This window comes from Adelges cooleyi, unplaced genomic scaffold (genome assembly GCF_023614345.1).
Source record: "Adelges cooleyi isolate 19-005CV unplaced genomic scaffold, UGA_ACOO_1.1 ACOO_flye_CR_arks_rails_tigmint_CR_PRNA_651, whole genome shotgun sequence".
NCBI classification, from domain to species: Eukaryota; Metazoa; Arthropoda; class Insecta; order Hemiptera; family Adelgidae; genus Adelges; species Adelges cooleyi.
Window position 1 is genome coordinate 15,689,168 of NW_026096352.1, and position 25,382 is coordinate 15,714,549.

Here is a 25,382-nt window from a genome sequence, read left to right on the forward strand (position 1 = left end):
TCCTACCTTTTCGTGAAAATATAAAGAGTGGGCAACCTTCAACGATATATTTAAGGCCTTAATACATGACAATGCAAGCCTAAATACAATACAAAAGATTTTTTTATCTAAGATCGTCATTGGAAGGGGACGCTGCTAATAGTTTTAAGTCATTGGAAACGACAAAAGCAAATTATAAGTCAGCTTGGTCGAGTTTAACCAAACGATATTATTACTATATATATTATATGTTATATTGAAACAAACCTGATTTTGAAGTAAAACCAAAGTGTCGTTTACCTAATGTAAGTAAATATTAGAAATTCTAGTAAAACCGAAAATAATCCATTACAAAACAAACCAAGTTCAGTTTTAATAAACAACAAACAAGTTAAGAAATAAGACAACAAAGAAAAGAGCGTAACTGGTGGGGTTCGTTGGGACTGGAGAGTATAAGTACGGAGTAGAATTCAGCTTACGATCAATTACTGATGATAAACAGTTAATTGTATTACGGTAGGTTAGATTCAATAGTGATGGAATGTTAATGGCTAGATGGGTGTGTGTGTCCTATAGCGCAAGGGTGTAATCACAAACCAAATGCGTCACAACACACAATCGAAATCCTCTAAAGCCTAGGTGAACACTGGCTGGCCTATGAATTATGGTAGTCATAACAACCGGTTTGACTACAAGTTTTCTGATATATTTGATACGTAAACACTGAAATGTTGACGTCTGTAATTTATTGCAAAAAAAGCATATTAAAAACATTATTGCTTTTTTTTTTTCAAGTGAGTTTGCCTAAAAATGTCGAAGAAAAACAAGAAACAGCAAAACGTCATCATCGACAATGTCAACGTGGCCGAGCTCGAACATACAGCTTTGATGAAGTTCACTCAGAAGTTGTACGACGAACTGTTAAAAGAACGGCAGAACAGGTCGACTTATCAAATTGAAAGGGATCAAATGCGAATTTTTTGGGAAATCACAAAACAAAATTTAACGACTCTCATGGCCGACATGGTGGCTACACAAAACGAAGCGGGAGACAACGCGCAACGTGTGGAACAAGTGAAAAAACGAGCCCGGCAACAACGACTTCAGCTGGTCTACGAGCAAAACCTCGAACTGAAACAAGTAAAATCGCAGAATTCGAACGTTTTGAAAAGCATAGCTGCGGAATGTGACCGACAAATTACGGAGTTGTTCAACGTGAACTCGTCGCTGAAGCAGACCATTCTGCACAACGCTCTGGACCATACCAATCAGATAAAAAACATCAAAGTTGCCCATGTCCAAGAGCTGGACGCGAAAGCCGAGGTGATGCAAAATCAAATGTCTCAGATAATGGAACGAATCGAGAAAAAACGGCAGACGGTCGTCGAAGGTGTTCTGAAAAAACACGAATTGGGCGTGGCGCTGATCGAGAACGCTAAGGAACGACAAGTGAAGATGTTGTTGGAGAAACACAAAAACGAATTTGACGACATGCACAGTTACTATCAAGAGCTACTGGTCAGCACCCAAACGTTGGTGAGCGTACTCAAGGAAAAATTAGAAATGCTCAGCATAAAAACTTCGTCCACCGACAAGTACGTGTCGTCTCTAGAAAGAGAAAATCAACACTTTAAAGGTCTATTGGAAAAAGCCAACGGCGACATAATTCGTTTGGAACAAAAAATGATTCATTTTGAAAAAAACAAAAAAAGTCTGGAGTACAATAAGAAGGAACTGAAGAAATGCATGGAACGTTACGAAAACCTGATGGTCGAAAACGGTGCATTGGAGATCAGATACGACCAAAAAGCCGAAGCTTACCGTTCATTAAAAGACAATTTTTTACAAATGGTACTGCAATGTCAGAGTGAGTCGAATTTTGGAAAAACATTATTGGAAAAGCAGATTGTCAAGCTCGACAATACGGTCGCAGCGTCGGAATGACGAAAAACGACGATAGATGTCCTTCAACAAATAAAACGGAACCAACGTGTATAAGTAACCACCAATTCTTTCAAGTAAATCATCTACAACAAATATACAAAGACATTTATTTTTGATATTCGTGTATGGTTATGGCGGTTTCACCTCTAATTATAAGTGATAATCATGTTTAAATTATGTTTTTCTAATAATACTCTAAGGGCTTGGCCCTACAAGCGAGTGTCTGGCGCTCTTTGCTTAAAGTTAGATGGTTAAAAATCAAGTGTCCCATGTTGCTTACTTTATGGGTTGAAAATGGAAAGAAATGTCTAGAGGTCAGTCGGCTAATTAGCTGGTATGGTGTACCTAATCACTGTCAAATCAAGGTTTCTTTATCAAATGATAACGACTTTGTTCCTCTTTGAACTCTGTTGACGGATTTGAATGAGCTAATTTGAGACGCACCCCAAAAGTTGGCATAAGGGTACCGCATTTAGGATTGTTCTGGTTAAAAAGCAGTGGAGAAATTTAAGGATAAAGTTCATTATCAAATTTTAAAATCACTAGTGTTGCTTATTAAAAATCTAATCAAATTATAAAACAGTCCTGGTTCTTGTCGCCTGGACAGTCTCACATAAATTTGAGCGACGTTTTCACGGCATTTTCTTTTCTCACTTCAGATAAATTTGAGGAAGATTGAACACGCGGAAGTGAAAAGAGAATGAAGTTGGTTACAACAGACATGTGTGTTCGATTAGAAACTACCTATCAACAACTTAAACAATAACTACCGATCTACCAAGTCCCTACTTCCAGACAGGATATCAATGAAGTCGAAGAGTACTGGGAACTTAAGGTAGCCTATTCTAAGCGCCGTGATGTTAGGAATCGAACGAAACCAACCGCGAAAAAATCCGTCCAGTAGTATAGACGGGGAAAAAAACAAACAGACAGACAAACACACATCACGAATTATAAAGAAGGGAGATAAGAAACTAAATTGGGTATATAATTTCGCTGCACGACACATCCTTTATAAGGTGTGGTTATTGTGAAATCAATGTGATTTATTGGGGTATGGAATAGAGGTATGGAGCGGGAGGATGGCATAGGGACAAGGACGTTTACGGTAGTTAACAATGTCGGGCTGCCTACTGCACCATGGAGTAATTTTGAGAAAAATTAAAGATTTGCTTCCAAGCGTCTGTCAGCTAACGTAGTCAGGCCCAGGTGGTTTACTACTACGGAGTAATCGTGAGGGGGTGATCAATTTTAAATAGATAAGGCGCAAAAGCTAGGAAAATCCGTTTGACCCGTTCTACTAGAGTGTTCTATGGCGCGATCCTTGCTTTGGCACTACAATTTACTGTTGGGTTGCGTTTTTTTTTAAATATAAATAATTTTGTTCATAGATAAGATGATAGCAGGTTATTTGAATGGGTTAATTTGTTGTTAAGGGCATTGCATTTTGTTTTAAAAATGTTTTTTTCAAAATATAAACTATGTATGATTCATACATTGTGAATACATTCAAAACGTGTGAAATAATGTAAAATCATCATGTAAAAACTATTTTCATGTTGAAATCTACCATAAAAAGATTTTTCTTAAAAATGCTGGAAAACCAAGTTATAGCATAGTGTACATTTTTTAACGTATCTTTTAAAGATAATCTATGCGTACTGTTAAATATTATATATGTAATTAATAGTGATTATTAATTACAACTATAATACTAAGTCTGAAAACAGAACTAATACAGAAAAAATATTCGCTATATCTTATGTAAAGTAGAGTTCTACCTTGCATGCTTGTTTGTTATAAGACAAATAACAACAAAAAAATGGTTTCATAAAACAACTGGATATCTGAAAAAATATATAAACATTGTAAAAAAACCTCTAATCCCACCTATGACTCATAGGTTATGAGGCAGGTGTTATTGAAATTTGGGTTTCAAATAAGAGGCTAAACGAAAAATAATGTTATATTCAATAAAAATGTAAATTAATTTCATAAATTTATTATTTCTACTGACCCCATAAATATTTTATAAGCATAATAACGAAATATTTGTAAGAATTGAATCAACAATTGGGTGGTTAATTGTAAAAGTAGATTAACTCTAATTTTTTAAAATAAATATGCTTTTTCTTAATGGAGTCATGTTTAGTCATGTCTTTCATTACAAAAGAAAAGCTACTCCGATAAAAATAAAATTAATGAAACACCGAATGAATACTTATTGTATTGGTTTTCCTACACATTAATTCACAAAAAGCTCGTTATTTTAAAATTAAATTATTACAGAGAAATAATTTACCTTTACAATAAACGACACAATTGTTTTTTAAAAACATAACGATCATAATACAAATTTTATCGCATCAATCGATAAATATATTGTATTAATAATTATTAACTATTACAATTTTAAAATATATAATAAAAGATTTTTTTTAATTTACAATTTTTATTTACCAATTTAATACATTTATATCAATGTAATAAATCCTTTTATCGTATTGGCATTTTTTTTCATATGAATAAAATGGTTGTATCCTTAACACATAACGGTCGATAAATAATGTTTATTCAAATTGATTGTTATTTTCATTGAGTGTGGATAGCGGCATGCCTAATAAATATTTCATAACAATGTCGACTTGATCCGACCAGTTTTCGCAAAGTTATAGTAATGTTTAAAAACATGTAATTTATATAGTTATATAGTACCCAAAACATGGATAATCCACTAAATATCATGTTAATAAACCCAAAATAGCTTTCAAATCAAAAAATATTAATATTTTTCTAAAATTTGTCTACAGATTTGTTTATATATTTAATATAATATAAGACCTATTTTCATTCTGATGTTTTAATGAAAGCAAGTGACAAATACTTGGTAATATCTTAAAATTTAAAGTTTTAACTTTAGAGCAGTCGTAATTCATAATAACAATTTGTATAGTTTTATTATTACATTACTCGTGTTTAAGTATGCTATGACCGATCTAAAGTAAACTTTAATACGAATTCATATCTGTTTTTAGATTGTTTGTCGGATCACTGGTTCGGCCTGTGCAATGGATAAAAAATAATGTGTTTTGGCTGAAAAAATCGGTCGGTATCCAGAGTAGACTAGTGTTGAGCGTTAGAAGAATCATCCAGTATATCAAAAATGCTATGGTCTATTTATTAAAAATAAATAATGCATTAAAAAACCAGTAATGCAGTAAAATGTTAGAAAATGTTTTAGGTATAGAGGGACTTTGCAACATAAATGATTTTACTCAACAAATCTGTAAAATTGTTTACTTATAATAATTAGTAATACAAACTGATTTATTATTATTTAATAAATTCATTTATTTTTGTGATTTATTATGGATACGAGTATGGTCTGTGCATGCGGCAGAACAAATAGATGTAGTAATTATGTAATTGTTTTTGTTTAAGTCGTCATTTTTCATAAAACCTGCCACATCTTTGGCTTCACTTGACTCCCTCCCATCCCTACTATACCCACCCCTCCACTAACAACATTATGGTTTTGGATTTATATAAAAAAATACGCAGTTGAAAAAGGTTAAATTTATTGTAATGTGGTTCACAGGCTTTTTGTACAAATATATTTTTTGTATAACAATCTATGACACATAATGAAAAAAATATTGAATACCTACAAAGTAACAAACGGCAAATATGCATACATTTTAAAAGTTATGCGTGTTTTAATTTAAAAAAATATAAAAACCTGTATTGAGTTTTTTTTTTATGTTGTAATATAAACTTTGTCCATATTTTCAAAGAAAATTTAGTTTTTTTCATTTTATTGAATAATAATTTTTTCCTAATACCCACTACACATAACAAAATTAAAATCTGAATAAATAATTATACTTGAAATTAAGTTTATTTTTTTTGTTATTTTCTTAATAGGTTTATCATATATAGAGCAACGCCTATTTTACATTGTGAATAATTTTCAAAATTTATATCCTAAGAATAGGTACACAAAAAAAAAAAAAACAAAGAAAATTTCCTTCCTTTTTTGGTTTTTTCGTGAGAGCGTTTTTGCTGTTCCAAGCTGTTAATAACGATGGAAACACAAACATACATGTAGTTATAGATTAAAAAAAGTCAAAAGATTTCATAAGCAATAATATTAATAATCACCATTCAATCGAATCTATGGAAATTAGTAGTTAGTCTCAGGCGTCTTGAAATTGAATGGTTCCTTTTTTTTTGGAATAAGTTACTAAATAAGAAAACTGTTTGTTCTGAAATCCTCACGTAACATCCTTTTACGTACTTTCCAATGATTTCAGAAATTACATAGATTTGATAGTTTCCTTGACTGTCCAGAATGACAGCTCTTATCAACCGATAAACCGTATGGTACGTTATTATTGTGTTCCATTCAATAGTAAGTAAAATTTACCATGACACAACCCTACTATGCTCTGTCCCTACTATGCCTCAAACCCACTGTACTGGCTTTTTCCTATGGGAATCACCTATTTAATTACTTTCGGTCTCCAGATATCTTAATAATTTACAAACAACTCTTCCAGAGTCGTAAAGTGATTTTCAGGAAACTTCAAACACTTTATAATAAAAAATATATTGAATACAAAAAAAACTCGATAAAAGTGTAATACAACAAATTCATATCGAAAAAAAAAACAGTACAAAGGGATCGGGGAATAGTTGGGAACGAAGCGTAGTGGGGTCGGGGCCATAGTGGGGACAGGGAGGTTACAAGTTTAAGGAAATTTTAAATCTGAGAGTGAAAAAATCACTATCGAATAAGCGCTTCGATGTAAATCAATAGTTTGTATTTTCAAGCCAGTACAGTCCTAACCAAGCACAGTGTAAACCAGCAAAGTAAGAAAATATTAAATTGAGGTGCTGTGTATACAAATAAGCATCAAAGCGTTTATTTAAAAGTCATTTTATTCGAGAGGACTTGTACAGTAGAGTATATGCATAATAGAATGAATGCATCAAGGCGATGGAGAGGTCTACAGGAATTGCTATAAATTAAAGTGAATAAAATCACTAGGGATACAAATTTGTTTTACCCCTAATCTATAAAATAGCCAAGTTGGTCCAAGTTTTTATTAGGACGGGTTTTTTTATAAGAAACTTATTTAACTATAATTTTCTGATTTAAAGCTCTGTATAATAATATATTTAACATTTTTACTTATTTGGTACTAATAATATTAGGAATATTTGAAATATTTGACAATTATTTTTTACAACGCTAACCAAAATTGTTTTTTGTTTGCGAAATATTTATTTGGCGCTAGTATTTTTTAGACACATGAACGTTCTGTTATTATACAAATAAGATTGCCATTTGCGTCATACTTTAATAAAACTGTATCAATATAGTATAAATTACATTTGTTAAATAGTGTTTATTATATCCCTTTACATTTTATTCTACACATAATGTTATCCAAATTAATTAATTATAAATGTTTTTAAAAACAACTGTCCAACTTTTACTATGGTTTAATTTAGGGACACGAAAAATTTCTAATTGGATGAACTAAGTAAACAATTGGCACAACTAAATATGTATAGGAACAAATTTGTATTAAGTTATTTCAACAACAAATTTACTGTACCCTAAGATATATAATAGCCAAATAATAGTTGGATCAAGTTTTTATTAAGTCAGTTCAACTAAAAATGTTTTGAACCCATCTATTAACCATAGTTTTAATTGGGCCAACTTTGTATTTTTGGAAGAGTTACTAGTTTACTTATTTTTATAGCGATCGCACGGTAAATCTTGTGCCCAATATATTTTATTATTTGAACGGGTTTTTTTATATGAAAATTATTTAAATATAGTTTTCTGATTTAAAGCTCTGTATAATAATATATTTAACATTTTTACTTATTTGGTACTAATAATATTAGGAATATTTGGAATATTGGACAATTATTTTTTACAACGCTAACCAAAATTGTTTTTTGTTTGCGAAATATTTATTTGGCGCTAATATTTTTTAGACACATGCACGTTCTGTTATTATACAAATAACATTGCCTTTTGCGTCATACTTTAATAAAACTGTATCAATATAGTATAAATTACATTTGTTAAATAGTGTTTAGTATATCCCTTTACATTTTATTCGACACACAATAGTTGTCCAAATTTAAAATATTGTAAATATTTTAATGAAAAAAAAAAAATTACAAATGAAATTATTTAATTAAAAAAAGATTCTTATCCCTATTGAAATATTACCACATTCATTGGTATATTTAACATTTGACTTATTTGGTACTAATAATATTAGGAATATTTGGAATATTGGATAATTATTTTATACAACGCTAACCTACATTTTTTTTTGCAAGTGAGATATTTATCCGGCTCTATTGTTTTAAGAAACATGAACGTTCTGTTATTTTACAAATAACATCGCCTTTTGCGGCATACTTTAATAAAACTGTTTCGATATAGTATGGATAACACTTGTTAAATAATGTATATAATATATCTTTAAATTTTATTCGACACAGAATGCTTAACAAATTAATTAATTGTTAATGTTTTTTTAAAAAAACGGTCCTACTTAAACTATGGGTTATAATAAGGACACAATAGATTCTAGTTGGAAGAACTAAGTAAATAATTGGACCAACTAAATGTTTACAGGAACAAATTTGTATTTAGTTATTACAACTATACATTAACTGTACTGATCTTTATAGAGATCACAAGGTAAATCTTGTGCCCAATATATTTTGTTATTTGAACGGGTTTTTTCATAAGAAACTTATTCATCAATGATTTTCTGACTTAAAGCTCTGTATAATAATATAATTAACATTTTTACTTATATGGTACTAATAATATTAGGAATATTTGGAATATTGGACAATTATTTTTTACAACGCTAACCAAAATTGTTTTTTGTTTGCGAATTATTTATTTGGCGCTAGTATTTTTTAGACACATGAACGTTCTGTTATTATACAAATAACATTGCCTTTTGCGTCATACTTTAATAAAACTGTATCAATATAGTATAAATTACATTTGTTAAATAGTGTTTATTATATCCCTTTACAATTTATTCGACACATAATGTCATCCAAATTAATTAATTGTAAATGTTTTTAAAAACAACAAATGTTGCTTATGTTAACAAATTCGCAAAAACAATTTTGCAAAATACATCTGGATTTTATTTTTTGGGTCGGTAATATATAAGCCTTTCGATTAGTCGTAAAAAAAACATTGAAGCAGCCAGTATAACTATCATTGCAATTATTTCGTAAGTATTATACGAAATTGTTTTCTTATATTTACTGGTTTATATATTTTCTGAATTAAAAATGTATTTAAAGTTACGAAATAATAATTTTAAATACAATAACTTAAAAAAAACACAGACTATTTAAATGATAATTTTTCAAATGATTCAAATACATTTTTAAACAAAGAACTTTTATTTGAATAATTTGATACCTAGACGATTATTTAAATATACTTTATTAGAATGATGCAGATCTCTGGTTATAATTACGCATAGCATAGTAAGCATAGTTCGTATCGAAGCGTTTATTTGAAAGTGATTTGATCCTAGTAAGCCAGTACAGTGGGGTCGAGGCATAATGGGATCAAAGCAATAGGGACGGGAAGACCTACAGGTCTACAGGAATTATTTTGTAATAAAAAGGGGAAAACCACTTTCAAATAAACGCTATAAACTCTTTGGTGCTAATTTTTAACGTAGTCGTTATTTTTTTTTTTAAATGTTCGTATTTTCTTGATGCTTTGTTTATGTTAAATGTTTACATCCATACCATATATATTGTAAATAGACATCTACATATTATAATATTTTTTAATACTATAATATGTTGCTGTCCTAATACAAGTGGTGGTCCTAATACTAGAGTCGATGTGAATTGTTTTTTAGTATTGTAGTGTAGTACTTTCAGGCTTCAGCACTTGTTTAGTTGTATACCATATTATACTTATATTATGTTTATTTTAGCTCCTCTTCAAGACGTATTAACTCCAGTTTGATTATGTATTTTTTAAACAAGGGTTTTGCATTAAGTGAATAATATCACCAGAAATTGTTGGGATCCCATATTGTTATTATTAAGAACATAACGTTTGAAGTAGAAACATGTGTTTTTGTAAAAAAATAGATTTTACATGCGATATTAAAGTTGAAAAAAAAAATTATCAAAATAGATACTTCTTACTATGGTAATATGTATATTTAAAATGTTGACTTAATGTTAAGTTTCAACGAAAAATTGCCTATACAATGCGCCTTAGTAAATGCTAGTGTAGAGGCCCCTTATGTACTTTAAAAATAGTTTTCCAAAACTAATGTAATCGACCAGTCAAAATTTTTAGTAAATTATTCTCAATTTCAAAAGTGAATGAAATGTATGTTTTAAAATGTATGTTTTAAAAGTTAGAGGTATTGAGTGGCCTATGATAAAATAATTACACTGTATATGTATATGTACTGAATTTGTATGAAAATCATTAAAGCAGTCAGTTTAACTATCGTTGCAATAGCTTAAGTAAGGTAAACTATCGAACTTTAAAAATAGTAACATTGTTTGCTTTCGTCGAGTTTTTAATAGTTTCTTCTAAGCAATAACGTGTTTACCTCAATACGGACAGACGTGTCTTTCTTATAGTGCTCCCTCGTGTAATCTATAAGTTTCTAAGCGACAAACCGTATCTATATCGCCTTGACATATTTAAGAAGCTTTTACACCTGTGTAGTTTCTATTGAAAACCACACTATTCAATTTAACAGTACTCTGAAACGACAAAAATATTGAACACTAGTATACATTTGTCAATAATTGTTTTTCGATATTTTCTATAATCGTATTTTGTGGTTACGTAATCTTTGCATCAATGTAAGAAAATCACGATTTTGTACCTGCATGTTTACAACAACACAAGTTTAAACTACACGCCAGAGCAATGTAAATAAGTAAACATAACGAAAAAAAAATAATCCCACTTAGAACTAAAAAATTTACATAGGCAATTCTGCAATAAATGTTTAGATTTTATTGTAAGTATACCTCCGTCTAATATAACATGTTTTAATTTGCAGACAAAAATGAAACTTTTCTATGTGATAGTGATCTATGCGTTTTTAAATGTTGTGGCAAATGGTGGTATGTATTCCTTGTACCTTTGTATCTACTCAAGCTTAGGTTTAAAAAAACTAAACAAAATTCAATATTTAATTTTTTTACAGCTTATAATACAGAAGTTAGAAGGAACCCTGAAGGTGCAGTACATTTTTTGTTTACAAAATAATACGTTTTTAATTTTTAAGACTTAACAGTTTTTATACATAATTTATTACAGAGAAACTCACTGACGTACATATTGATACAGGTTAGGTTAAGACATACTTAAAATAACGTTTTTACCTCAATACGTACAGACGTGTCTTTCTTAAAGTGCTCCCGCGTGTAATCTATACGTTTTTAAGTGACAAACCGTATCTATGTCGCCTTGACATACTTAAGAAGCTTTTACACCTGTGTAGTGTGCAGTTTCTATCGAAAACAACCCTATTCAATTTAACCGTACTTTGAAACGCATGAAACGACAAAAATTCATTATTCAACTTTTTTACAGAAAATGTAGAAGATAGAAAGAACCTTGAAACTACAAGTCAGTACATTTTTTGTTTACAAAATACTTTTTTTAAGTTTTAAGACTATACAATTTTTATACATAATTTATTACAGACGAACTCATTCGCTCATTGGTTGATAGAAGTAAGACATACTTAAAATTATTAATACTATAAATTTAATGGTTTTGTTGTACTTGCCACTTGCCTGACTATTAGGTTATTTATATTTATGAACTATAATCTCTATAAAAAATGTATTCAATTATTGGCTGTTGTGTGTATTGTATTTTTAAAAAATGGTTATTACCGAAAAACTCTAGGAGTTATCAATAGTGATGAAGTCGAGGTTTGTTGAGGATAATAAGCTCAAAAAACGCAACTTTTGTTGACAATATTTCTGAAAAGAGTCTTCTACACAAACAATATGATTATATAATATTTTAGTTTGTAAAATATTATTGATAATCTAGAATAGATATTATAGAATAATTGTGTAATAAAATTCCAACACGGTTTTTTACTAGTTAAATGGGCCACGTTTAACTTAAAATGTATTTGTATTCCAGCAGTCTCCAACCTGGGGGTAATTACCCCTCAAGGAGTAAAACACGATTTTTTTGAGGAATAAAGACTAAACTATTTTATTTTATTTTATGTACTTTATATATTTATTATTATTAACTCTGCATCAGTCATGTATACATGGGAATACATGTGTATTACCTAACCTTATGTCCTATTGACACTGATAATTTTATTACCTTCAAATATTTTCAATATTTTTACTTAACTTTTTTTTGGGAGGGAGGGTTATTTGTTAATATCTAGCATGATTTATGGGTAATTGGAAACTGCTGTTCTGTTTAAAATATTTTTATACATATTACTACGCATTAAAATTTCATTTTATTTTTCTTAACTCAATCAATTATTTGTCTATTTCAGGGAACGCGTGGTTCAAAATAAAATTTTTTGCTTGTCAACTTAGATTATCGATGAGTAATTATTATTTTATAACAAAACCGACTAAGTATGCTAGTAGAAGAAATGTTTTGGAAATAATACAATAATTATTGCAAAAAAAATTTACCAATGCAATTTTATGAGTGTTTTAACTATTAAATTTAAATCACTCAATATTCATTTGTAAATGTAAATTCATTATTATTATGTAACATGCGTATTATACCTTGACTTCCTCTTTTAAATTTATAACTAAACTTAAAATTAAGTCTAATATCATTTAAAAATACATTTTTTGTAATCATCATTTCAGAGCATTTGACTTTTATGTTTGCGATACCTGGTAATAATTGCAAATATTTCGATATAGTTGTTGGTTATTGTTATGTATAAAATAATTTCGTTTTAATTTCAGAACAAGATTGTGATAACAACTCCTTTCTCCGTAATTCATTTTTAATATTCATAGTACATATCACACAGTTTTTACATTAGTTTTTAAGTTATAAGAAAAATCATATGCATATTAATTTTTCCAAAACATTTGAAATATATAAAAATGAATTTTGTTTCAAATTTTAGAGTACATGATGGAGCTATATCTGCTATATAATTTACTCGAATACTCAGGTAATTATAAAATTCAATATATTTTCACAAACACTTTACAAAACTAATAGATAAATATTAATTGTACTTAAAAATATTTGGATTGAAATCATAGTCATAAACTAAATATTTTTCACTTAGTGTTAATGATCGTTTGATATCATTCCGTTCATTTTGTTTACTCAAATGCGGCTACTAAAAACTATATATATCTTATTGAACATTTCAATAAGATGCTTTCATATTAAAAAAATGTAAGAATGTGCGTAATCTTAAGCTTGTCACTCCTGGTACACTTCTCGTTAGTTAATCGTTAAAATTCACACTGAATAAACAAGTGTACACAAGTGAATACATGAAATGAAATGAAAATGAAAATAAAAAAAAATAATAATGTTAAAAACGTAAAACTTTATCGACCGCTGCAACCATTAGTCCCTTTCTTATTAGATAATACATTTACATGTTTTACACATAGGACTAGTAACTGTTCTTAATAAAATAACATTCTAGCGTGGAGTGTATGGGTAAGATTGGCTTTTTAATAATTTATTATTCTAAAAAAATTAGTTTTTAATAGGTTAAGCTGTTCTGACAGTATGCGTCTCATATAATTATCATCCGCTACAGCTGCTGAGCAATGTATAGCAAACTTAACGTATGGTAACCCTGGTACTGTGGCCGGCGGCACGTATTCAGTAGCTGAAGTCAAAGCACGCTATGTGGTGGCGGCGACAATGTAAACGTGTGTTTTATAGTACCCTGGTACCCATTATTACTATTCAATCACTAAATCTCTATCTTTATGTTGTTGACGCGAAATCGTAACACGAATATTTCACGCAAATTTTGGAATGACCCTCAGCCCAACTCTAATATCCATGTTACTTCTGAATTTGGCCCCTTATATTATTGAATTTATCATTCATTTTTTTTAACGTTGTGAATACTTATTTTCAATAATCGTACAATTATTTAATGCAAATTTTCTGTTTTTTGTTGCAGGCACTACTGTCGTTAAGCTTACACCTTTTGGTAATTACGCTTTATTCGACAGTCGTAAATAGCGCTTAAAATCTAGACGGTCATTTGAAATTTATTTTAAGTCAATCCAGGTTCCGTACGTTATACTGATAGAATAAACTGTTAAAATGAAAACGTTCAATTTATATGTTGACAGTAAACTAAACATAATATAATACAAATATTAGTTCAACAACTGTACGTTCATTTAAACGCTTATACTTTAACGTTCAAAAGACTTTTACCTCCAACTGAACGCAAAAAAATGATACTTACATTAAATTTTTAAACTTATAACGTTACACGTTTGAACTTCAAAACCCGCTACCCTGAACTGAATCTTAAACATTTACTTGTAAAAATGTAATTAACAAATAATTTTTATACGTACAGTTCAGTTTAACCGGTTTTGATGTGTTTTAACTTCAAAAACCGTTAAACTGAACTGTACGTATAAAAATGATATGTTCATCAAATTTTTTGTTTATAAACTTTTAGATTCGTTAATTTAAATAATATTTTTCTGAACCTTATTTGCATTCATACAACATGTTTATTTATCGATACATATTTTTACCTTATCGATACATTTTTTTTTAAATAGAAACCATATAAATTATAAACGTATAATTCCAATAAAAACATGTTTTAACGATTTGTGTGTTTGTTTAATGTGTGTTTTTCGAATAATGTAATTTGTAATTTTGAAATTGCGCCGTGTTTACTGAGGTTACAAAATTGTCATAATAAATATACTTTACAAAATTATTTATACTTTGTTTAACACATTAATTGAATTTTTCAGTTAAAGGTCTTGACAGTATGGATGACCTGGGAGCTAAGCGAAGAGATCTGTTGCTTAAACCATTAGGCGATTTAATAACGAATATTATAAATCGTAAATAATAAACTAATAAAAAAACTAGTAGTAACATGGAAAAAATACATATTTGGACTAACAAAGATTACAATTAGCACATTACATTTATAGTTGAAATAACTGTTAGACTTTGAGTATTTAGTGGATTTCGTCAAAATAAGAATTAACACAAGTTTATTACAAATGATATTTCACCACGATTAATACAATTAAGTTATAATTAAAGACTTATTATTCACAGTTAGCTTAAAGTATTAGCCAGAAACTTGATATGTTTACTAGCCACCTTAGATACATAAAATGTACCCCGTGGTGTTGCGGACTCGTACGCAAGCTATATACATCGTTATTTATCGTTATATTTCGTTATTTTTGACGTTGATTAGAATATTTACAATCTATACTAAATTATGTACAATAAGTAAATTTGCTGGAAGAAACAATAACAGCTACAGGGCGGCGAGGAGAAGGCTCACATTACAGCCACCTATCTAATGTGAGTTGATAGGTGTGAAGTGTGTGGGGCTTATAGGTTTAGGAAGAAGAAGTTAGTAATTATTAATTTATTGATAAATAATTTAATTTTTCTTTCTCCTGTAAAATTTACATTTTGTAACTCAATACACTTTTGCTTTTGAGGGAGGATATAAGATTAGCCTTAATTTTTGTTTGTCCAACTATGTATTTTTTTGTCAGTGCAGCAAGCTAAATTTGACTAATTTTTGAACATTTTTTTTAGAACCAGAGAACCATCATGTTGAATTTATCCACATATGTCGAATCATAGGATTGTTCATGAGTGTACAATATCCAAAACAATACGCAACAAATGCTGCTATTTCACTCGACCATACTTGTGTTATAAGTCATGGAGAGACAGTCATAAAGTCATACAAATACGTTGGGACTGATTTACATAATGTAGATAACGAAAACCATATGTCGGTAGGGAAAAGCATAACTCTTGAGTTATAATATATAATTTAAATAAATAATTTCTATACTCTCGGGTTTAGTTTAATAAATAATACATCAAATATAAAGTACTTATGTTATTATATTTTTTAAATATTTTTTGTGTGCCACAGTAATGTCAAAATTGTCAAATAATTAAATGTACTGCATAATAAAAAGTTTTTTCCTGCTATTATAAATTATTTCTAATTTAATAAGTTTGCTAGTACGCAATAAAGAGTGTCGTATTTTTATCTCTTTTTTCGAGCGTAAAGTTTTAGTACTACAAAAGTAAAAGTTTAATGTATTTCGTAAGTAGTACTAAAGATTTATCGAGTTTAATGCAGTTAAGCGTATACTTGTGCGTATAGGGAAAATCTAAACAAAGACTCAACAACAGATTTATCGATAGCCATCTGTATTTTAAAGTCATGGTTGAGGCAAAGAGGATTTTTGAAATATAAGGATGATCAACGTAATAAGATAAGACTGAACGTGTATAAGCAACTACCAATTATTTCAAGTAAATCATCTACAACAGAAATACAACGACATTTATTTTTGATACTCGTGTATGGTTATGGAGGTTTCACCTCTAATTATAAGTGATAATCATGTTCAAATTAGGTTTTTCTAATAATGCTCTAAGGCTTGGCCCTACAAGCGAGTGTCTAGCGCTCTTTGCTTAAAGTTAGATGGTTAAAAATCAAGTGTCCCATGTTTCTTACTTTATGGGTTGAAAATGGAAAGAAATGTCTAGAGGTCAGTCGGCTAATTGGCTGGTATGGTGTACCTAATCACTGTCAAATCAAGGTTTCTTTATCAAATGATAAAGAGGAACAACTCTTTGAACTCTGTTGACGGATTTGAATGAGCTAATTTGAGACGCACCCCAAAAGTTGGCATAAGGGTACCGCATTTTAGGATTGTTCTGGTTAAAGAGCAGTGGAGAAATTTAAGGATAAAGTTCATTATCAAATTTTAAAATCACTAGTGTTGCTTATTAAAAATCTAATCAAATTATAAAACAGTCCTGGTTCTTGTCGCCTGGACAGTCTCACATAAATTTGAGCGACGTTTTCACGGCATTTTCTTTTCTCACTTCAGATAAATTTGAGGAAGATTGAACACGCGGAAATGAAAAGAGAATGAAGTTGGTTACAACAGACATGTGTGTTCGATTAGAAACTACCTATCAACAACTTAAACAATAACTACCGATCTACCAAGTCCCTACTTCCAGACAGGATATCAATGAAGTCAAAGAGTACTGGGAACTTAAGGTAGCTTTTTCTAAGCGCCGTGATGCAAGGAATCGAACGAAACCAACCGCGAAAAAATCCGTCCAATAGTATAGACGGGGAAAAAAACAAACAGACAGACAAACACACATCACGAATTATAAAGAAGGGAGATAAGAAACTAAATTGGATATATAATTTCGCTGCACGACACATTCTTTATAAGGTGTGGTTATTGTGAAATCAATGTGATTTATTAGGGTATGGAATAGAGGTATGGAGCGGGAGGATGGCATAGGGACAAGGACGTTTACGGTAGTTAACAATGTCGGGCTGCCTACTGCACCATGGAGTAATTTTGAGAAAAATTAAAGATTTGCTTCCAAGCGTCTGTCAGCTAACGTAGTCAGGCCCAGGTGGTTTACTACTACGGAGTAATCGTGAGGGGGTGATCAATTTTAAATAGATAAGGCGCAAAAGCTAGGAAAATCCATTGGACCCGTTCTAGCTGCGCTTAGTCAAATCCATACACAAGTCAGTACAAGGATTTTAAAAATGTATATTCTAGTGTCATTTGCTTAATGACTCCAAGCACCTTAAGCGCACTACATGAGACGCTCTCTTTATGTTTATGGAAACTCTAATTTTCATTGTAGATGATACCTAAGTAGAGTTACCGAATTTTATAGGTATCATTACCATTGACCATATAAGTGAAGCGAAGGAGGTCGAGAGAACGACCTAAACTCACACTTGAAAACATTTAAATCTAACCCCAACGTGTTCAACCAATCTTCTTAATTTTTCTATTTCTCCGATAATCTCTGTCACTTGTTTCCAACTTTCTTTTTAACCTAACCTCTATTTTTCTTTGTATTTGGTTATCTAATTGTGTCAACTGTTCATTTATTATATCTGTATATTTAGTTAAACCAGGCGCTACGGTTTATTTTAAACTGCATTATTTCAAATTTTGTTTTTGAATTTAAATGACATTTAATATCGATTCTTTTTAACCAATGACGTAGCCAATGGTGGGGGGGGGGGGTGCGATCAAGAAATTTTTTTTTTTTTTTAATTGTTTTTAGAAATATTACTAAAACTTCGTATGATTCGATGGATCTTGGACATTTTAAAGAAATCGTTTTAGATGCGCAAACTAAACGGTTTATATTGAAAATGAGCATAGTAGATCTAAAGTTAAAGAACTTTTTGCTCAAAATTCAGACGATCGATCATTTTCAGAAAAATATTATTTTATAGTGTCCAAATCTGGTTTAAAAATCGAACTTTCGTGGTTGAGTTAAATCTCTAGTCGATGAAGTATCCGAGTATGATCCGAGTTCCGCTGAATTAGTTGGGTTTGTACTTGCTTGTATGTTAGAAAAGTTGCGTAGTGAATTAACACCATGTGCGTTTCAATAGCAATATGACCAAGGCGAAGATGCCGAGAGCATTAGAGAGTGTCGAGTTAAAGTATGATTATAAATCTCACATGTTCAGATTTTCCAAAAATCCGTGCTAATTCCATTTAACCTTGTATATTTCAATCATGGTTACTACCATCTAATAAAATTTGATTAATCAAAACTTACTACACGAATATAATTTAAATATATATATATACATATACTATGATATTTTTTTTAAATAAAAAAAACAAGAAACGATAGATGGATCTGTGATTTATTAAGTTTGTAGTATATAATAAATATATTTAAATAATAGCTGGCCAATATTAACTAGCTAGTTAGTTACCTTGTTAGTTTAAAACGTAATGTTGATACATGGTCTATTATTATTTCAAAATTCGAACGTTATTGAATATATTGTACAAAAAAAATGTCTACATGGAGAGATGTAACAATATTAGACAAGTGCGTCAAAAAATTGAAGAAAGCAGTAAAGCGAGGATGCTCCAAGCCTTGCTGTTACCATGCGTACTGTAGGAAGACTACCATCGACCGGAATTGCCTGACACAATTGGAACACGAACAACTACTATCTACACCAAAAGGATACATATTTGTGGGCGATGCGCAAAGAAGAGCCGAACTAAAAAAATGCACGAAAGATAACATGAAAACCAGACTCGGCACAGGCGACATGCGACCAACGTAGGGAACTTCTTGGACTGATATCTAGCTATGTTTATGTTATATATTTAATTTTTTCAGAGTTACATCAATGCCAAAACAGTATACGATAGCTAGTCTCTGCAACTATTTTAACAGTCTTGAAATACAATGCAACTCACAGGCTTGGCGAAAAGAATTCTTAAGCACCGTGATGAACAGCGTGCTACAAATAATCGTCAGTGATATAAAAGAAGTAAATACTTCTGAGACAGCCAACATTATTCTCAAAACTCTAGATAGTATTACTAATAGTAAGACAACTATGTCGTCACCCAAAGACCGATTACAAGAAGTGCAGGTATACTTGTCTTCAGCGTTAGCGCCTTGGTTAGAAAAGCCTACAGATAATATATGTGCGGACGCGGGTAAAACACGTGGTAAAACTGGAACTGATGCAAAAAGTGGTACAGTTGGTGTTGGTGGTGGTGAAAAAAACGGTATAGGTGCTAATGGTAGAAAAAGTGGAAAAGGCGGTAAAGCTGGCGCTGATGGAAAAAGAGGTAAAGGTGATGATAGTGAAATAGGCGGTAAAGCTGGAGCTAATGAAAAAAGTGGCAGAAATGCTGAAGGTGGAAAAGGCGGTAAAGCAGGGACTCGTGGAAAAAGTGGTAAATCTGACGCTGATGAAAAAAGTGGTAAAGATGCTGATGGTGGAAAAGGTGGGAAATATGGAGCTGATGGTGTAAAAGGTGGTAAAGCTGGAGCTGGTGGAAAAAGTGGCGCAAGTGCTGATGGTGGGAAAGACAGTAAAGCAGTGGCTAGTGGAAGAAGTGGTAAAGATGTTAACGGTGGAAAAGGTGGTAATGCTGGAGCTGATGGAAAAAGTGGTAAAGGTGCTTATGGTGGAAAAGGCAGTAAAGCTGGAGCTGATGGAAAAAGTAGCACAGGTGCTGATGGTGAAAAAGACAGTAAAGCAGTGGCTGGAGGAAGAAGTGGTAAAGGTGTGAATGATGGAAAAGGTAGTAAAACTGGAGGTGATGGAAAAAGTGGCACAGGTGCTGATGGTGGAAAAAGTGGAAAAGACGGTAAAGCCAGCGCTGATGGAAAAAGAGGTAAAGGTGCTGATAGTGAAATAGGCGGTAAAGCTGGAGCTAATGAAAAAAGTGGTAAAAGTGCTGGAGGAAAAGAAGGTAAAGCTGGCACTGATGAGAAAAGTGGTAGAGATACTGAAGGTGGAAAAGGTGGTAAAGCAGGGGCTCGTGGAAAAAGTGGTAAATCTGACGCTGATGAAAAAAGTGGTAAAGATGCTGATGGTGGAAAAGGTGGGAAATATGGAGCTGATGGTGGAAAAGGTGGTAAAGCTGGAGCTGATGGTGTAAAAGGTGGTAAAGCTGGAGCTGGTGGAAAAAGTGGCACAGGTTCTGATGGTGGAAAAGACAGTAAAGCAGTGGCTGGTGGGATAAGTGGTACAGTTGGTGTTGGAACTGGCGCTGGTGGAAAAAGTGATGCAGCTGGTGTCGGTGCTGGTGGCACAGCTAACAATACTGACTATGAAACAACTCACCCAGACATCCATTCAAGAAAAGAGGACGAAAAAACTATGAAAGACCAAGACGGCAAACAAGAGTTGGATAAAACGGAAAATAACGCAAAAGACGACGGTAAGTCACGTAATTAGGGATATGTATAGTGCTAAGGTTGATAAGAAATGTATATTTAGATAGACGTCTTGCTTTGGAAGCCGAACATGAATTTCAGGCCACCTTGACTGAAATAGTGGCTGAATGTATTAGAAAACACGAGACGCGGAAAACCCGAACTCGACCGTCAAAAAAATGTGTAACGTTTACGGATAAAACCACGTGCCCTGGAATAAATATCAAAGAGTTACGTTTGAGGAAACAAGCCGAGTTAAAGGTAATATTATTATAACCACATTCAATTTAAGCACTCATGGTAGCTAAATCACTAAGTGGTTCTTAAAAACAATAACAAAATATATATTTTTTTTAAATTTAAAACAAAGACATCTGTATGACAATGACAATAAGTAAACTAGATAGTTTGCATCATACATGAATGTCATGATGATGAAATCACCTAGTGTTAACACCTTTTTAATAATTCAACAGGTCTCATCACTAAATACGTTGTACAGGGCCGATGCTAAGAAATATGCAAGGGGGAGTGTCAAAATGAAGATGCCGACTTTAAAATTTTAATTACCGACTAAAATATTTGGGTACTTTCGTAAACATTTTATAACATTTTACAACACAAGTCACAATTTTTTGCTAAAATTAATGGGAATTAATAATTGTTGAAAATTATTTTTTTTTTAACTTTGAATTATTATTTTTTAAGTATAAATAATACAAACAAATTTAGATAATAAAAAAACCATCAAAAGTTAAACTTTAATATGGCGTTTTTTTTTTAATGCGGGCTATTTCCTTGTTATTTCTTCCAAATCAATTATATCGAGAATATCTCTGGTGGAGTTTAAAATCGCGGGAGTCATTTTTTATTATTTTTGAAAGAATAAGAAGAAAAATGATAATGATGTGATATTGTGACTTGATTTTTGTGATTTTTAAAATGTTTTTGGAGCATAGAAATATTTTAGGCAGCTAACAAATTTATTTATTACTACATTTTCAGTTCTCAGTCACCAATACTAAAACAATTTGAGCCCTACTTTAAAAGCATTATTTTAAAAAAGTTTGAATTTATTTAACATAATTATAACGTATTGCAGTTGAAACTGCAATTTAACCGAGCTATAATCCAAATAGCCTTATTTTAAATAATTTTATAAAAAATAATGAAATTGTATTCAAAATTATTATTAAAATCTTTGAAATAAAAACAAAAATGTATTTTTTTATGAATTATTATCTAAATACAACTTTATTTTTATTTTAGTTAGGTACACTATTTAAAAATAATGCTCATGTCTTCTCCCTGCTCGCTATATATATAGTATAGTAGGATATTATAGTAGGTAATATCCCACCGCAACGATAGTAATAAAGAAGAAACAAGACATAGTGAAGTAGTACCAAGGAACTCTCATAGGCCTTAAAAATCTGGCTTAATGATTTTTTTCTAAATACGTATCCGTCTCATACCTTTTGTTCAAAATTTACTCGGGCAGGCTCAAAAGGATTGTTAGCAGCTCCTTGGTGTTTCATATTCATTCTCTAACCATATATATATATTAGATTACACACATTTATAACCAATACTTATTATTTTACACGCGCACACGGGACAAGCAAAAATAAACCCGCTAACTCTTTGCCTGCAGACTTAATACTATGGGTTATGTGATATGTCTAAAACAGAAGAGTAGGTTTTTTTTTTTTATAGTAGGGAATATTTTAGAATTTTAAAACTAAAATAAAAATATATACTTATAGAGGGATAGAATGTTTGTTTACAATAGACCAATAGGTCCCATGGCCGAACATCGTTTGATATAATAATATACACCACAGTTATTATAAACAAATAATAATACTTCTGCTAAAATGGGGAATAACCGAAAATGCATTGTTCTTTTTTTACTAAAAACTAAAATTATATTTTCGTATGGTCGTCCGTATGCCGACTATTCACTATTCGTCGCTAGATTCCAATAAAAATTATGTACCTACCTACTTTTATAAAATAAAAATAATAAATATGTTATTTGTATAATTTTACGGGGGTTATAATATTTACCGACTTTTTGTTCCGAATGTGCCGACTAGGTATACTTGAGTTTTCCGAGTGGGGGGGTGTCAACCCCCCCCCCCACACCCCCCTTTAAGTCCGGCCCTGACGTTGTAATCTACGTGTATGACTTGGGAGTGTGACGGTAGCCAAAATATACAAGTGGGTTAAAATGCAGGCTTAAATATTTTTAATTTGATAGCAACAAGTCAGTGAGTAGTATAAGGAGGCATATCTGCCGTAAAAACTTTTTAATGATCAGAAAATAAATCACTGACTTGTAGAACCAAATATATTTGGTTAGTAGACGACAGATCATTATCCTGTCACACGACAAATATTTTCTAAGTATGGTTTTATAAAAATATAGTAGGGAGCTAGCAAGAAGAATTTTGATTAGTATAATACGCTAGATTCGAATACTAATATGCTAGATTCTTTTAGAAGTTGCTTTCCAAGGCGAGCCATTATTAATATCGACAAATTTCATACACTGCTTTGTTAAAAGAAAATGTTCATATTTGTGCATTTACAGTTAATAGTATAAGGAATTTGATAATAAAGTTGTTTTTATAGTCTTATTTTTGGCCAAACGGCTCTAGCACGACGAAATATGTAAAACAAAATATGTAAAACTACTATTAACGTTAATTGTGTGATATTTTTGGGTAGGTTCGCACATGGTTGCAAAAGACGACCGAAGACGATGATTCCCTGTGTTCACCACGATGCTCTCTTGATTATGGATTAAATGGAAATAAAAGTGCTCCGTTATGCGAAAAAATCAGATGTTTTGCTTTCGAAAACGATCGCAGTCGTACTTGCCCAGTAATAAAACCTGACAATAGTTGTGGCGTCCCAAAAAGCGAAGGCAAAGAGGGATATTTGCTTCGATTAGACAAGCAGATCCAAGAAATGGAAAATGATTGCCTTTTACGCAATCGACAATTTTTAAAGATCATCAAAAAAGGAGCATATTAAATCGCAAGAAGAATGATCGTGTTAGCTGTTATTTAAAATATAAAATTAAAAATCTCAATAATTGTATTATAATACAAACAAACAAAAATAGTGAAAAGTGAACTAAAAAGTAAAAAAAAAAATGTTATTACAAGAACAAGTTACCAAACAACCGAAAATTAACTACAATTTTAAATAATGTTAAACGTCTTTAATTTTTGACTTAAAAGAAAAGCGTGGGCCCTATTCAACGAAGTTCTAATTCATTGAGTTAAGTATTATGAAATGAATGTGTCATACACAAATATTAAACTAAATTTTAATTACAAAAGAACTTACAATATAAAACATTATCTGATAAATTTATTAAGGACTTTGTTAAATAGGGCCCACGCTTTTTTTTTTAGTCAAAAATTAAAGATATTTAACATTATTTAAAATTGTTGTTAATTTTCGGTTGTTTGGTAAATTGTTCTTGTAATAACATTTTTTTTTACTTTTTAGTTCACTTTTTACTATTTTTTTTTTTTAGAAAAGCATGTTTTAAAAAAGTTTTTTTTATTTATTTTTTTACTTTTTAGTCCTATTAAAGGTATTTAATAATTGCTGAATAGATTACTAAATTAATTTTGGAAGATTTGGAAAAAAATGAAATGTTAGTGAAATGACCCCCGCATTTGACCCTGTATAGGGTGACCTGGTTGTCCGAGCCCCAGTATAATTACAGGATATTGTATTGACATATAAGATGAGTGTCTGTGCCAAGGTTCAGCCCTATACGACATCGGGAAGTGGGTTAAACTAATTTTGCAAAATACCCATACGTACGTGTTAGTGAGCTAAAGAAAAGCATGTAAAAATAGCTAAAAACGTGGTAAAATGTTTTCAGCGGAACAGGAACCCTTGAATTTAAATTGTTTGACAATAGTCTTTGTGAACCAATTTGTGCTATCAATAATAGCAAAGTCGGTCAAGGAAAAATATTATGTAGTAACCCCCAAATTAAAATATTATGAAAAAAACAGTGGTTATATTATATAGTCTAAGCGACAGTGTAGGCGCTTACAACAAAGATCAAACTATGTAAGCTGTCGATAGGTATATGTTTGACAAGAGAAGAAAATAGCACGTTTGAATGTAAAATAACTCCTAGATTATGCAGTGTAGAAACATCTTCTAGCTAGACATTGAGTAGTAAATAGTAGTCATAGTCTATGTTGTGGTGTGCCCGAAAAAAGAAAACTGTACACATTTAGATATATTGAAATGTAACCCATTCATTCGAGTAGAACTCCAATAATTGCCAAGATTTCTAAGATCAGCCCGCACCTTAAAACCGTCCTCGTGAGAATATTTTACTGTAGCATATTATTTTAGGTCA

At 31.0% G+C, this 25,382-nt stretch overlaps 2 protein-coding genes and 1 long non-coding RNA gene across 3 annotated transcripts in view; all 3 read left to right on the forward strand.

Annotated features, from left to right (window-relative positions):
• LOC126845018 (uncharacterized) overlaps positions 1-16,026 on the forward strand; it is a 114,069-nt gene extending 98,043 nt beyond the window's left edge. Inside the window, exons 8-13 of the mRNA XM_050583588.1 lie at positions 12,853-12,882; positions 12,955-12,984; positions 13,122-13,169; positions 14,154-14,183; positions 14,977-15,069; positions 15,791-16,026. Coding sequence (XP_050439545.1) covers positions 12,853-12,882; positions 12,955-12,984; positions 13,122-13,169; positions 14,154-14,183; positions 14,977-15,069; positions 15,791-16,026 — 467 coding nt within the window. The remainder of the gene's footprint in view (positions 1-12,852; positions 12,883-12,954; positions 12,985-13,121; positions 13,170-14,153; positions 14,184-14,976; positions 15,070-15,790) is intronic.
• Positions 9,159-11,310, forward strand: LOC126845028 (uncharacterized). The gene is made up of 4 exons (XR_007686666.1): positions 9,159-9,215; positions 11,040-11,103; positions 11,187-11,219; positions 11,300-11,310. It is a non-coding gene; the product is annotated as an uncharacterized LOC126845028 (long non-coding RNA).
• A 3,509-nt stretch (positions 16,027-19,535) lies between the features above and the next one.
• Positions 19,536-21,002, forward strand: LOC126845019 (uncharacterized PE-PGRS family protein PE_PGRS46-like). The gene has a single exon (XM_050583589.1). The coding sequence runs from the start codon at positions 19,536-19,538 to the stop codon at positions 21,000-21,002; it is 1,467 nt and encodes a 488-aa protein (XP_050439546.1).
• The last annotated feature ends 4,380 nt before the right edge of the window (positions 21,003-25,382 follow it).